The sequence below is a fragment of the Apium graveolens genome, chromosome 1 (genome assembly GCF_009905375.1).
Source record: "Apium graveolens cultivar Ventura chromosome 1, ASM990537v1, whole genome shotgun sequence".
Classification (NCBI taxonomy): Eukaryota; Viridiplantae; Streptophyta; class Magnoliopsida; order Apiales; family Apiaceae; genus Apium; species Apium graveolens.
In genome coordinates, this window is record NC_133647.1 from 85,715 (window position 1) to 102,272 (window position 16,558).

At 41.1% G+C, this 16,558-nt stretch overlaps 1 protein-coding gene across 1 annotated transcript; it reads right to left on the bottom strand.

Annotated features, from left to right (window-relative positions):
* LOC141724769 (uncharacterized) lies at positions 1 to 870 on the bottom strand. The gene has a single exon (XM_074527031.1). It carries the CDS (start codon positions 868 to 870, stop codon positions 1 to 3), a length of 870 nt encoding a protein of 289 aa, XP_074383132.1.
* Positions 871 to 16,558: the final 15,688 nt, after the last annotated feature.

Genomic DNA, 16,558 nt, shown 5'->3' on the forward strand with positions numbered 1-16,558 from the left:
CTACCCCCCCCCCCCGATTCCATCGGGCCTAAGTGCCGCGACATAGTAACTTTGGGCCATCTTATGATCTTCTAATTTCTCTCTGACACCGTTTTTGGTTAGGAACTTAAGCACCGTGTGGTAGGTTAAGGGCACGGCCTTGAACGAGTGAATTCCTATTCTTCCATGGATAGCGTCGTAAGTAGAGGTTACCTTCACAACCTGAAAGTTTAACATTTGCGTGGCCTCACTTGGCTCTTCCCCAATAGTCATGGGAAGTTGTATCACTCCTTCGAATTGGCATTCCACTCCGTTGAACTTGTAGATGGGTGTGTCAAATTGGGAGTCATTGTACCCCATCCTCAGAAACGAATCGTGGAACAGACTATCCACGAAAGCTCCATTATCGACTAGGACCCTCTTGACAGGACAATTTACAATTATCGGTATGATAACCAGGGGATCATCTTGAGGAAATTTCAAACCCTCAAGGCCGGGGTCGCCAAATTCGAGTGTCATCTTCATCTTAGAACGCTTGGGTATGTCTCCGACTATACTCATCACCTCTCTTGCATAGGCCTTTCGAGAGTTCTTTATTGTCCCAGCGGTTGTTGGCCCTCCTGTGATCATACTGATTAATAGCCCTTGGGGTTGTGGGTTGCGGTCTCGGTCATTGCCCCTTCTATCGTTATCTCTTTGATTATTATCTCTATTGAGGCCTTCAGCCTCTTCACCTTTGGTGAACCGCCCAAACTTTTCTGTTCGGATGAGATACTTGATCTCGTCCTTGAGTTGTCTGCAATCGTCAAGGTCATGACCCACATCTCCATGAAACCTACAATATTGGTTCTTGTCTCTTTTCTCGGGCTCTCTCCTTAGTGGCTTCGCCATCCGAACTCTTTATCCTTCTTAATTTCCAAAAGTATTTGGCTTCTTAAGGTGTTTAACCTTGCATACTCGGTGAATCTTGGTGGTTGGTTCTTCTTAGGAGTGAAGTGTGAGTTCTTTCCAGTTCATGGATACTTATTCTTGTCATCGTACTCTTGATCAGTCTATCGCTTCTTGTTGCCGATGGGTTCATTATTTACCACCGCCTTCTTCATACTTTTCTCTACCTTGATATACTTTCCGGCCCTATCCTGGAACTGCAACATGCTTTCAGGGGGCGCTTAGATAGGGATATCTTAAAAATCATCCCTTGTACCTTGCTGTAGGGCTATCATGGCTACTTTATCATCAAGGTACGAGATCTTCAGGGTCTCCTTCGTAAACCGGTTCAGGTAGTCTATAAGGGACTCATTTGCTCCTTACATAAGGCACATAAGAGAAGCCGAACTCTTCTCGTGCACTCTGCCACTGATGAATTGCTTGATGATGGCCTGGCTCAAATCTCTGAAGGATCCAATCGAGCTGGGGGTAGATGGTTATACCATCTTTGAGCCATACCCGACAAAGTTTGAGGGAAGGCTCGACACTTAATAGCGTCGTTCACAGGCTACATCAACAGGGCATTGGAGAATGACCTCACATGATTCTCCGAGTCGCCAATATCATCATACGTCTTGATGGTGGACATCTTGAACTTCCTTGGGATGCTGGCATTCGTAATATCTTCAGTAAATATGGGGTTAGGATTATCAGGATCTCCTAGGGGCATTAAATCTGTTGGATCGACCATTGGAGTGACAACCCTCTATCTTGGTGTGGGACCTTCCAAGTCTATGACAGGGGGGAAGTCCCTTGGTCTTGCCACCGTAGAGGGCCTTGGAGGTTGATGCATCTACATATCATGCTTCGTCCTTTGGATCCCAGCCTCATCAGCCCTGCCCCTCTCCTGTATATCTTGGGGAATCATCCCTTGGGTGACACGAGGCTGTTGATAGCCTCTCGACATAGGATTCTTGTTAGCATGTCTCCTCCTTGGAGCGGTCTCCTCCTCCGACGAATTGGAATATCCATTAGAGTAAGGTCCATAGAAGTCTCGATTTTCAGGGATGGAGGCCAAGCCATGGACATGGGGGCGTCCTCACATGTCTTTCTCCTTGATGCGATAACCCACCCCCTCCGATTTCAGGGTATATAGGCATCCCCTAAGGTGGATTGGTGGTTCCTGAAATCATGACTGTTGAGAACTCATACCTGACGGGTTTAGAATTTATCAGCGTCTGCAGTTGTTGAAGTAGAGGATTCATCCCTGAAAGAGTTGGGGGATTCGTCCCTAAAGGTGGATCTTGAATTGGGGGGATTCGTCCCTTGAGTCTGGGAATCAGTTGTCACCGCAGGAATTCATCTACCAAGACTGGCATAGATTGGGTGAGCTGGGATCTCAATGGAGGACGAGAGTGTCCTCGTAGGGATTGGATCGCCAGTTCCATTGTTGGTTCTGCTCCGTGTGCTTATCATGGTTGTTGTTAGCGTCCCACGGATGGCGCATTGTGGAATGAAAATTAGGGTTTCTTTTAGTATTTAATGGTAGGGTTTATGAGTTTCGAGATTTAATGGTTGTTCTCGCGTTGTGGACTGTCTGTCCTTGCAAGATGCCTACGTATATCTGTGTTGTAGAGAATCAAGTCAAAAATGTAGTTCTAGGCTGATGGGTAGATCACTTTATATAGAGAATGAGTGTAGGGTTAGACTAAGATTAAGAGACTTGGTGGACAAGTCTCCAATTTAAAAGGCAATTAGGACTCCTGTAAAGCAGCGAATCTTAGATCCTTCCTTGTAGGAGTTAGTGTCCATGTTGAACATCGCGTCTCTAGTCTTTTAGCTGTATTGTGCTTTTCCGCGAACAGCCTTCGTTCGTCAATATTGAGAACATGAGCCGTTTTCAGTCCGTGACATATTTTGACCGACCTGGTTCATATTGGATTTAAAATGGTGGGGTCGTAAACAATGGCAAAGATTATATATTATGACCTGACATCTCCGAGACTAATAAATGAAGTATTGTTTGATATATATATATACACTTGAAGATCTTATTATATCAAAAGTTACAAAAATCACCTGCGAATTATGAAATCATACTCAACCAGAAATTAATTCTTATATTTGTATGTAAAAATGAAGTTGTAGTTGTTGTAGTTGTTTCGTCATGGAGGTGTCTATTCGTTGACCAATTATGTTCAAAACATTAATTAAATCTTGAAATTATAAAACCCCACATGTAATGACATGTAACCAGTGTCAAGAAAATTATATATAAGTTATATGATTGCGTATTATTATATGATGATAACTATTTTTATGTAAAAAAATATGACTCGTGTCATGTTTGTCCAATAAGTCAAATATAAACTTGATAGAAAAATACGGGGAAATGAAAATAAATCATATCCTATTATAATTTAATTTATTAAATTATCATGAATGAGAAAAGTATAATTTTGTGAGTATATTTTATTAAAATTGTGTATTAACAAATAGGTCACTATTTAAATTAAAATATTTTCATTTAAAATTTCTTATGTTATTGATGAAATGTCATTATAAAAAATGATATGGATATTATAGTTACTGAATAACCCCCGTTATTATATAAATATGTTATATCAACCAACTCCAAGTAATTATATTTAATTTATTTAAACTTGATTGAATACTATTTTGTTTTAGTTTGGACTTTAGTATTATATATTATTTTGTTGTATCTCGATATCATTATTTCAACCGATGATAGGGATAAATAAATTATGATTGTATAATTAAATACTGCATTAATTATATAAGCTGTGGGCTGCTAGGCCCAATAAAAAGATATATGAAACTCAGACCAGAAAGGTTAAGCCTGATGGACCAGATCAGGCCTGATGGAATAAAAAAGGCCCAAAAGCCCTAATTATTAATTAATTCCGTAATTAATTAATAAGGGAAAAATCAGCTATTGAGAAGAGTCCCGGTAAGGATATAAATCCTTATAGATTAGCCTCAAGGGGACCTAAAAGGATAAGGAATCAGCTTCCTACTTCCTAGGACTCCTAGGTCTATCCTAATTCAGAGGCTTGTCCACCAAGTCTCCTATACCAAGTCCAATTCAAGGACTCCCACATCTATATAAGGGGCCTCACCCCACAAATCAGAACTACGTTTTTTGGCTTGATTCTCTAATTCACAGAGATACATAGGCATCTCGTAAAGGCAGATTGAGTCACGAAACACGAGAGCAGCCATTAAAGGCCTTGAGCTCCCGAATCTTAGTATTAAACACAGCAAGTAATAACCTTGATTTCTTATCCATAACATTTGGCGCCGTCTGTGGGAAAGCAATAACAACCATGGCGAGAACACGGAGAACAATTGGAGCTCTAGAGAAAGGAACACCATCAGAGACAACCCAGGTGATTTCATCAACCGTAGAGGTTCCTCCCCATTCAACTTATGCATCTACTCAGGGGGAAGCCCAGACAGGGGCAACTCAACCTCAGCCACAAGGGACAACTCCCCCGACTATTCAAGGTACGAATCCTCAAGTTCAGCAAGTACATATACCTGTGAATTCTCGACCCGTCGGGTATGAATATTCAACTGTTGTTACTACTAACCCCCCTTATGGGATGCCCCTTCACCCTGAGGTTGGAGGAAGCGGATATGCTGGGCGAAGCGAAGCACGAGGGCGGTCGCCCCCCTATATACGAGGTTTGGATCCTATCCCTGAGGATCGGGAATTTTCTGGTCCATACACTGAGAGAGACTCCGAATCTTCGGATGATGAAGTGGCCCCGAGAAGGAGGCGCCCTGGAAAAGAGCCAATAGCCGATGGAAGGCAACGCCCCCAAAGCACCCCAGGGGCGAATCCCCAAGAAGTGCAGGAAAAGATCAGGGCTCATGAGGCTGAAATCCAAAGGCTGAGGCGTGATTTGGAGGCTCACCAAGCCACCAGACCCCACATACCTCCTAGGGGGAGAAATCCTCCTCCTATCATAGACCTGGATGGTCCGGTAAGAAGAAGGGCTGCTGTCCCAAGAACTGATCCGAGCAATCTCCTTCCCCTTGGAGATCCTGATGATCCAACTCCACCCTTCACAGAAGAGATAATGAATGCCCATGTCTCAAGGAAATTCAAGATGCCCACTATCAAAGCCTATGATGGCACGGGAGACCCCGCTAATCATGTTAGGACATTCTCTAATGCACTGCTGCTGCAACCCGTGAATGATGCTATAAAATGTCGGGCCTTCCCTCAAACCCTGTCGGGTATGGCTCAAAGATGGTACAGTCGCCTACCCCCAAATTCTATTGGATCATTCAGAGAACTAAGTCAGGCTTTTATTAAGCAATTCATCAGTGGAAGAGTCCATGAGAAAAGTTCAGCATCTCTTATGAGTCTTGTGCAAGGAGCTAAGGAATCCTTAAGAGATTACCTGAATCGTTTTACAAAGGAGGCTTTAAAAGTCCCAGATCTTGATGATAAGGTAGCCATGATAGCATTGCAACAAGGAACTAGGGATGAGTTTTTTAAGATGTCTTTGGCCAAACGACCCCCTGAGAGCATGTTGCAGCTCCAAGAGAGGGCAGGGAAGTATATCAAGGTTGAAGAAAGTATGAGGAAGACCGTAGTAAGTAATGAGCCCACTGGAGGCAAGAAACGAAAAACTGATTTGGAGTATATCGCTAAGGACAAATATCCTAGAACCGAACAAAACCCTGATTCAACCCCCAAGAAGGGAGGACCTGGGCAAAAGTTCACTGAATACGCTAAGCTGAATGCTCCCAGAAGTCAGATTTTGATGGAGATTGAGAAAGACAGAGATATTCGCTGGCCTAAGCCCTTGAAGGCTGATCCCGCCAAGCTAGATAGGGGCAAGTATTGCAGGTTTCACAAAGATGTTGGCCATGACACCGATGAGTGTAGGAAATTGAAAGATGAAATTGAGTTTTTGATTCGAAAAGGAAGATTGAATAAGTATACTGAAGATGGAGGGGACAGAAATAATAATGGAAGGAAGAACTTTGAAGATCGTAGGAGGGACCAAGATGATCAGGGGCGGAATCCCCAACCTAGAGGACCAGTTATAAACACCATTTATGGAGGGCCGAGACCTCAAGGGCCTGTGATAAACACGATCTTTGGAGGTCCAACTGCTGCTGGATTGTCCAAAAATTCCAGAAAGGCATATACTAGAGAGGTTATGCATATTGTTGGAGAAGCCCCGAAGAGGGCCAGGACAGAAGTAACATTGGCTTTTGATGATTCCGACCTAGAGGGTGTGAAGTTTCCCCATGACGACCCGTTGGTCATAACACCAATAATAGGAAATAGCCCGGTTAAGAGGGTCCTTGTGGATAATGGTGCTTCTGTGGATATCTTGCTCCACGACACCTTTCTAAGGATGGGGTATAACGACTCCCAGTTAACACCAACCGACATGCCGATATATGGATTTGCTGGAGTAGAATGTCCTGTGGAAGGGATAATCAAGTTGCCAACCACCATAGGTACGGAGCCAAGGCAAGCAACGCAGATGCTGGATTTCGTAGTGGTAAAGGCTAGTTCAACTTATAATGCTATCATGGGGAGAACAGGGATACATGCCTTCAAGGCAGTCCCCTCTTCCTACCATTCAGTCATGAAGTTTCCCACCCGAAACGGGATTGGAGAAGAGAGAGGAGATCAAAAAATGGCTAGAAGCTGTTATGTGGCCTCTTTGAGGGCAGACGGAGTCGGGGGGCAGGTTCTTCCTATTGAAGATATGGATGTTCGAGAAAATGATGAGAATAGAGGAAGGCCAGCAGAAGAATTGGTTTCGATTCCTTTAGATCCCAAGAATCCTGAGAGGATGACTTTCATTGGAGCCACATTAGAGGAGCCCCTTAGAGGGAAGTTAGTGAAATTTTTGCAAGAAAATAGTGATGTGTTTGCATGGTCAGCAGCTGATATGCCAGGCATAGACCCGGAGTTAATTACTCACAAGCTAAACGTGGATCCAAGTCGGAAGACAGTGAAACAAAAGAAAAGAAATTTTGCCCCGGAAAGACAAGAGGCTATAAAGCAGGAAGTGGAAAAGCTCTTAGAGGCTGGTTTCATTGAGGAGATTCAATTTCCGGAGTGGTTAGCAAACCCTATAATGGTGAAGAATGCTAATGGAAAGTGGAGGATGTGTATAGACTTCACCGATCTGAATGATGCATGCCCCAAAGACTGTTTTCCGCTGCCTAGAATTGATACTTTGATTGATGCCACCGCTGGACATGAGATGCTGAGTTTCATGGATGGGTTTAGCGGATACAACCAGATCAAAATGCATAAGGATGACATTCCAAAGGTATCATTTATCACTGACTTTGGTGTTTATTGTTATCTTGTTATGGCGTTTGGTCTCAAGAATGCAGGAGCCACCTATCAAAGGTTGGTGAATAAAATTTTTAAGGATCTTATTGGGAAGACTATGGAAGTCTATGTTGATGACATGCTAGTCAAGAGTCTAGTAAAGACTGATCATATAACCCATTTGAGGGAAGCTTTTGAGGTCCTGAGGTACCACAAGATGATGTTGAATCCCACGAAGTGTGCTTTCGGAGTAGGATCTGGAAAATTCTTGGGATTGATGGTCTCAAAGAGGGGAATTGAGGCTAACCCCGATAAAATAAAGGCAATCCTGGACATGGAACCCCCAAAAACTGTCAAGGATGTTCAGAAACTCACAGGAAGGGTTGCTGCGCTAGGACGATTCATCTCCAAGTCAGGAGACAAGTGCTTGTCATTCTTCAAGTCATTAAAGAACATTAAAGACTTTGTATGGAGTGAGGAAAATCAGAAGGCATTTGAAGAGTTAAAGAAGTATATGGGCCAGGCCCCGTTGTTGGCCAAGCCAGTTCTGAGTGAAGTTTTATTCTTGTACTTGGCTGTTTCAGAAAGCGCCTTGAGCGCGGTGTTGGTTAAGGAGGAACTGAAAGTCCAGAAACCCGTATACTATGTCAGCAAAATTTTGCATGGTGCTGAGTTGAATTATTCAGCCATTGAGAAATTCGCTTTAGCCTTGGTAATGGCTTCAAGAAAGCTGCGTCCTTATTTTCAAGCTCACCAAATTGAAGTGCTAACAAATCAGCCACTGAGAAATATCATTCACAGTCCCAAGGCAAGTGGGAGACTGATTAAGTGGGCAATAGAGTTGGGAGAGTTCGATCTCAAGTATAAGCCACGTACGGCCATAAAAGCCCAGGCACTAGCTGACTTCGTGGTGGAATGTACCATACCCAACCAAGAAGTCGGGGGGCAGGAAGATACCATACCTCAAGACAAGGGAGTCGACCATGGGGACAAGGAGAAAGAATATTGGGTTCTCTATTTTGATGGAGCATCAAAAACAAATTCCAGTGGAGCAGGGTTGGTTTTGCAAAGCCCTGATGGATTCTTAATTGAGTATGCCATGAAGCTAGACTTCCCAACCACAAACAATGAGGCAGAGTATGAAGCCCTGATTGCTGGCCTTGGTCTAGCTGGGACACTTAGAGTCAAAAACTTAAAGGTCCGTGGAGACTCGAAGCTGATCATATCCCAGGTAAAGGGAGAATTTGAGGCAAGAGATGATACGATGGCTAAGTATGTTCGCCTAGTAAGGGCTGTGATGACCCAATTTAATGAATGCCATGTTGAACACATTCCAAGGGAAGAAAATGCTAAAGCAGATGCGCTATCAAAGTTTGCTTCATCTGAGATTGAAGAAAGTTCAGGGAGTGTGTACTTCCGTGTTTTGAAGACACGAAGCATAGATGTTAAGCTTGTGGCTCCCGTAGGCTTGGGGACGTCATGGATTGATCCCATCAAGGCTCACATTCAGACCGGTTGGTTGCCAAATGATGCAACTGAAGCACGGAAGTTAACTGTTCGGGCACTAAGGTACTCTTTGATAGATGGGATTCTTTACAAAAGATCTTTCGTGGTTCCCTACTTGAGGTGTCTCAGGCCCGATGAGGCACGCTTGGCTCTTGAAGAAGTGCATGAAGGTATTTGTGGACAACACTTGGGGGGCAGGGCCTTGGCTCATAAGATAACCCGTTTAGGCTTCTATTGGCCAGAAATGATGGCTGATGCCAAAGAATATGTAAAGAAGTGTGATCGCTGTCAGAAACATGCACCAGTGGCCAGACAACCCCCCGAGATGCTGACCTCTATCAACTCACCTATTCCCTTTGCTATGTGGGGGATGGATATTCTAGGGCCTTTTCCTATGGCCACAGCACAAAGGAAGTTTCTGATTGTAGCCATTGATTATTTCACTAAGTGGATTGAAGCCAAGCCCTTGGCCAAAATCACAACTAAACAGGTTGCACAATTCCTGTGGGAAAACATTATGTGCCGATATGGAATTCCCCGTATCCTCGTCACTGACAATGGAACACAATTCAACAACGAGGAATTCAAGAAGTATTGCGAAGAAAATGAAATTGAGTTACGGTTCACCTCTGTGGCTCACCCGCAAGCCAATGGGCAAGCGGAGGTAGCAAATCGGATAATCCTGGATGGACTAAAGAAGAGAATCGAAAAGTCAAGAAATAATTGGGTGGATGAGATACTTCCCATATTATGGGCCTATAGGACTACCTGTAGAGTCACGACAAATGCAACTCCTTTCATGTTGGCATATGGGGCAGAAGCAGTAGTTCCCGTGGAGATATCATATTCCTCTCCAAGGATTCAGGCTTTTGATGAAAAAGAAAATGAGGAAGGGCAGAAGTTAGCCCTGGATTTAATCGATGAAGTGCGAGATAAAGCACACGCAAAGATAGTAGAATATCAGAAAAAGGCTTCATTCTACTACAACCTAAGGGTTAAAGAGAGGTTTTTCAAATAAGGTGACCTAGTCTTGAGAAAAATAGAGGCTTCTGGTGTCGGACAGAAAGGAAAGCTTGCCCCAAATTGGGAAGGGCCGTATAGAGTCAAGAGCGTTCAGGGTAGAGGAACCTACAAGCTGGAGACTATGGATGGTTTTGAAGTCCCGAGAACCTGGCACGCACAAAACCTGAAGGTTTACTACGTGTAAGATGGTCGAAGTACGATTCTCACTTGTCATTATGACAAGTAGGTTTAAAAGCACCTTGAAGCTTTGTTTGCATAGTATTTTTCTTTTTTAGCTATTATAGATCAGGGTCGGACCCATATTATGTAAGGTTTTGGAAAACCAGACTTGAAATTGAAGAGTTCGAAATCATTTCAACCTATGGATGTTTGAGTTGTGATAATACTTGTGTGGCCCATTAAGCCAAGTTTGAATATTAAAGTATCGGAAAAATGAAGGAGAGAATGCAAATAAGGAAAGTAGCATAGCCCCGCAGGGTAATAAGTTTTAATACAAACAAAAGTCCAGACATAAATTAAGGATAAAATTACAAAATAGAAAAACTACTCCTCCATGCGGGAGCCTTCATTCTCTTTCTCCTTATCAGCGCCTTCAGCGTCCTTCGCAGGAGAAGCGGGAGGAGAAGCAGTGTTAGGATCCAAGATGCGATCATCTGGCTGAGGAGAGTCGAAGAGGGCGTCTATGCTGTCCTCTGACTCAGCCTGCTCAGGACTTATAAAGTCCTTAGGGTCGACTAAGCCCGGGTACTTCTCAGAAACAGCCTTCACGGCCGCATCCCATCCCTGAGTGAACTGTAGGGAGTAAAGACCCTCATCATGAATCTCCATGAGATTCTTAAACTTGTCAGAATCCATGTAGTCATCAATGAGCTTATCCTTATCGCTCCTAAGTTTCACCAGCTCGGAATGAGCCTTAGCCAGCTCCTCTTTCTTCGTGTCTAGCTTCTTCTCTAGGACCTTGGCTCTCTCCTCCCACTTCTTCATCTCCTTTTCAAAAACATCAGAGTTACCCTTCCAAGATCTAGCCTGATGTAGGGCCGCCTGGAAATAGGTATTACTCTGCAAAGAAATATGTATGAGTTGGCGCAAATTTATTGGGATACAAGAAAAGTTGAAATTCACAAAAGGAAGAGAAGAAAAAAGAAAATTACCGCAGCTTGGGCTTGAGAGCCCAGAAGCTCAATAGTCTCAACATCACTCCCCGTAACAATGTCAGTGAAATCATGGGGAGTGATGGAATGGTACGACCAATCCTTGGCATGTTTGGTGGATCCAACCACCGTATCGCTCCTCCTGAAGCCCCAGTTAGGCCTGAAGGAATGTGCCTTAAGTGGAGGATCCACATCGTCCCCCAGCTCGACCACCGGGACGTGGGGCTTAAGGAAAGTAGGACCGTCAGGTTTGCTCCTGGGATCCCTGTTTAACTTGGCCCTCTTCTGGCGGCTAGATTCCCCCTCCTTGGGCCTATTGACGTTATTAATAGCCTCACAAGCTGAAAGGAAAAGCAGAAGGAATGTTAAAATCCAGAAAAAAGAAAAAGTACGGTTAAAGAGAAGGAAAAATAATTTCGCAGGTATAAGTTTACCCTTATCACTGGCCTGGGAGAGACCAACTTTCTTCAAGGAAAACTCCTCTAAAAGGGTCCAGGTGTCTGTTTTCCCATCGTCTGAAATTAAGGCTTGGTAGGCCACCTCCTCCTCATCAGTTAATCTGATGCTACCAGGACTACCATCTGATACTTTGCAAAATGGCCTACGGAAGAGTGTGGCCCAATCACCCCCAGCCCAGGTCAGCCTAACAAACGCATCCCTCCATTTAGGGTTGTTCTCGACTATAGAGTTACTATCAAAGATATGGGGAATTTTGGGCCGTTGGCGAATTAAAACCCAGCCCGGCTGACTCATGGAACTATTATAGAATTGGAAAACTTTCCTAAAGACTGCTACGGAAAGAGGAAAGCTATTCCTGAGACAAAGGACCATAAAACAGATAATGTTCCTCCAGGCGTTAGGAGGGAGTTGACAAGGGTTGATTCGTACATCGGCTAGTAAACGAGGAATAAATTCGTGAAATGGGAACCTAAGACCTGCGGTCAGGGCTCCTCGATAAATGAACAGGGTATCCCCCTCCCAATTACAAGTCCTATCCCCAGGGGCGGCTGGAGTGATCCTAAGGTGGGGTGGAAGTCTGTACAGGGTATTCATAGACTCTATCCTATCATCTAACTCATGAAAAGTGTTACCATGATTATACGAATCTAACTCAGACAGAGAAGGATATTCATCACCTCTCGAGTTAATCATATCAATGAGGGAAGTATATGGAGATTGAATTTGGATGTTTGTACCTCTCTTAGAGACATTCATCTTCTGCAAACGAGCTAGGTCACGGTCCGCCATTAATATGCTTCGGTTGAAGGCTTGAAACCCAGAAATACTTGAGAATGGAGGAGCTGCGGTGGCTTTGGTCGCCGGAAATCGCCTTCAAAAGGGAGAACTTTAGAGAAAAATGTGGGATGAAATGAGAAGTGGGAAGTGAAGTGAGGATTCTCACTCCACACTACACTTATATAGGCGAAAAGCTCGGAATACGAGGCGTTTTTAGGCCCATTTAGCCAGGCCCAACCTAAAGGCCCATCTACAAGAAGTATCAGGAACAATCTAGAAGCTCCTGTGGAATTTAAAAAGTCAAAAATCGACCAGAACCTTAATATGGTTCGATCAGAGTCCTGATCGACAGAGAAGAGAGTCCTGATCGATATCTTATTCGAACAGGAGGGAAGAAATCTCCTAAGATCGATCAGAGTCCTGATCGACAGAGAAGAGAGTCCTGATTGATATGCTATTCGAACAGGAGGGAAGAAATCCCCTAAGATCGATCAGAGTCCTGATCGACACAGAAGAGAGTCTTGATCGATATCTTATTCGAACAGGAGGGAAGAAATCCCCTAAGATCGATCAGAGTCCTGATCGACGGAGAACAGAGTCCTGATCGATATTTCATTCGATCAGAATGGTCGAGAGCCATTTAATTCGTTCAGAGTCCTGATCGAAATCGATCAGGAATCCTGGTCGATTAAACCCGTGTAGCAATCGACTAGGGTGTCACTTTGAAGGCCAATTCGGTCAGAATCCTGATCGAAATCGATCAGGACTCCTGTCGACCAGAGTGTAAGATCCTGAGCTAATTCGATCAGGATCCTGATCGATTTTGGCTGCATCCTGATCGATTTTGTCTGCATCCTGATCGATTTCGAATGCATCCTGATCGATTTCGAATGCATTCTGATCGATTTTAAGCCATAAAATTAAGGATAAGTCCCGGGAAATTAGGGAAAAATCCAGAAAAATAAGGATAAGTCCCGGGAAATTAGGGAAAAATCCAGAAAAATAAGGATAAGTCCCGGGAAATTAGGGGAAAATCCAGAAAATTAAGGATAAGTCCCGGGAAATTAGGGAAAAATCCAGAAAATTAAGGATAAGTCCCGGGAAATTAGGGAAAAATCCAGAAAATTAAGGATAAGTCCCGGGAAATTAGGGAAAAATCCAGAAAATTAAGGATAAGTCCCGGGAAATTAGGGAAAAATCCAGAAAATTAAGGATAAGTCCCGGAAAATTAGGGAAAAATCCAGAAAATTAAGGATAAGTCCCGGGAAATTAGGGGAAAATCCAGAAAATTAAGGATAAGTCCCGAGAAATTAGGGAAAAATCCAGAAAATTAAGGATAAGTCCCGGAAAATTAGGGAAAAATCCAGAAAATTAAGGATAAGTCCCGGGAAATTAGGGAAAAATCCAGAAAATTAAGGATAAGTCCCGGGAAATTAGGGAAAAATCCAGAAAATTAAGGATAAGTCCCGGGAAATTAGGGAAAATCCAGAAAATTAAGGATAAGTCCCGGGAAATTAGGGAAAAATCCAGAAAATTAAGGATAAGACCCGGGAAATAAGGAAAAAATCCAGAAAATAAGGAAAAAATCCCGGAAATAAGGAAAAAATTCCTGGAAATTAAGATAATTCCTGAATAAAAGGAAAAATTCATTGTAAATGTGTAGGTCGCTCCACACTTTACGGAAAAACGAAACCCTGTAAGGGAACAAATAGACTTAACTTCTGCGAAACCTAATCAATGTTTCCCAAAAGTTGGGGGGCAAATGATAGGGATAAATAAATTATGATTGTATAATTAAATACTGCATTAATTGTATAAGCTGTGGGCTGCTAGGCCCAATAAAAAGATATATGAAACTCAGACCAGAAAGGTTAAGCCTGATGGACCAGATCAGGCCTGATGGAATAAAAAAGGCCCAAAAGCCCTAATTATTAATTAATTCCGTAATTAATTAATAAGGGAAAAATCAGCTATTGAGAAGAGTCCCGGTAAGGATATAAATCCTTATAGATTAGCCTCAAGGGGACCTAAAAGGATAAGGAATCAGCTTCCTACTTCCTAGGACTCCTAAGTCTATCCTAATTCAGAGGCTTGTCCACCAAGTCTCCTATACCAAGTCCAATTCAAGGACTCCCACATCTATATAAGGGGCCTCACCCCACAAATCAGAACTACGTTTTTTGGCTTGATTCTCTAATTCACAGAGATACGTAGGCATCTCGTAAAGGCAGATTGAGTCACGAAACACGAGAGCAGCCATTAAAGGCCTTGAGCTCCCGAATCTTAGTATTAAACACAGCAAGTAATAACCTTGATTTCTTATCCATAACAACCGATATATTATCTTTCAATTATTTTTGAAGAAAAATCATCTTTCACATTTTACTTTAGTTTTAACCAGATTCAAAAGTATAATTTTTTTAACCGCTTCGATAATAGCGTTCATTTAATATTTTATGCCCGCTCATCTTAATGTTGATTAAGTTAGGTCCTAGTCATATAATTTTCTATAATATTACATGATTTTTAATTTAATTTAAACTAAATTTTAATAGAATTGCTTGTATTTTTTCAAAAAATAGCAAAATTGTGATTTAAAATAGAGAAGCTAATGGATTTTAGCTAAAAAGTTAATTGGTTAGATTATTTTTTAATTTAAAAAGATAGGAAATCATGGAAAGGGACAAACAATTAGAAATAATAGAATCTTTACGGAGCAATATAGTTTATGGTGGGTTTTGGCGTTTGTTTTATGCACCAAATGGGGTGCATGTGCAATGTTTTATAGGCAGGTTGTCAGCTTGCACATTAGATAATTGTTTGTTAGTCTGTCTCCTTTACACTTTGTTAAATAATAATGTAAAAGATTATTTTGAACTCTGTTCTGTAGAATATGTTGCATATTTAGATAATGTGTTTTTTAATATCATCCATTTAGGCTTGGGAAACGACAAACGTAACATGCTTAGAACTTATAAAAGTCAGGGTGGTTCTCGGTTAACGAGTCTGGTTACTCATAATTAAAAAATTTAGTTGTTTATCTGGTTGCTAAAACAAGGGCTACGTGGGGAAGTAAATATTATATAATCGGGTATTTATCAACTAATCTTGTACTTACATACAGTGAAACGGGACGGATTTTTTCGAAATATCAAATGAATACCACATCTGTCCCCTAGTTTATCAGGACGGTTTGCTCCGACAGGGGGTGTTCAATTTATATATATAGGGGATGAACAAATATAAATTAAAATTAAAATAGAAATTATCAACCAGTCTAAGTCATTAGATCTATTAGGGTATGTCCAACCATGTTAGCTGAAATGGTTAGCCAAATCATGATTATGTAAAATTTTATTGAACCTGTAAGGCCATGCATTCCAGCGGTATTAGCTATAATCATTAGCTATATTCAAAAATATTATTTTATTCCTATTTTTCAGATTTATATATATATATATATAAACTTTAAATAATTAAATGAATTTAGTTAATACTTAATTCAATACATGAATAAAATATATAATTGTAAGTTAATAATTATTACAACTGAAAATATAATAACATATAAATATAACAAAAATATTTTTAATAAAAAGTTACTAATATATATTATATTATATATATATATATTGTTTGTTAAAAATAATTAATAAATTTTGTTAATAAGAGAACAATATTTTCACACTTAATATTATATAAATTAAAATTATTATATATAAAATAATAATTTTAATATTTATGTATTAAATATTATATAAATATATGCATGTTTAATGTGTATGTGTACGTAGTAATGTGTAGATTTAGGTTTAAACATGAATTAAATCTGACGTGGAAGATATAGTTAATACCTACAGATTCAACAAATATAGAAGACGAGATGAAGGATATCTAAATTTTTTGCTAACAGGTGATGTGGTTGGAGTGGTGTTTTTTTTACCTAATATATATATGTGAGTGACACGTAAGATTTTTAGCTAACAGGAGGCCTTGTTTGGAGATGCTCTTAGTCCCCCTAAATTACCCCACCCAAATACTCTACATCCTCCCACACCTAATTTCAGTTTTTTCCCTCCGTTTTTAATTTAATTTTTCCCGTCAAACCGTAAGTTTTTTTTTAAAATCCGATTTCGCTATATTTTTCTACATCTCTCAACGATCGATTTGCATATCATATGTGTTATATTTCGAATTAGTTTTTTTAAAAAAATTATTTGGTTTCTAATTTCTATTCTTAATTGGTTTTTATTGGAGTAACCCCTATATTTATATATATATATATATAGTCTTACTCCAATACAAACTAAATTAAAATACAAACTACAAACTGCATCATCCCACACATAACTCCACCTTATTCCCTCTATTTTTTATTGAATTTTTCTCGTTAATT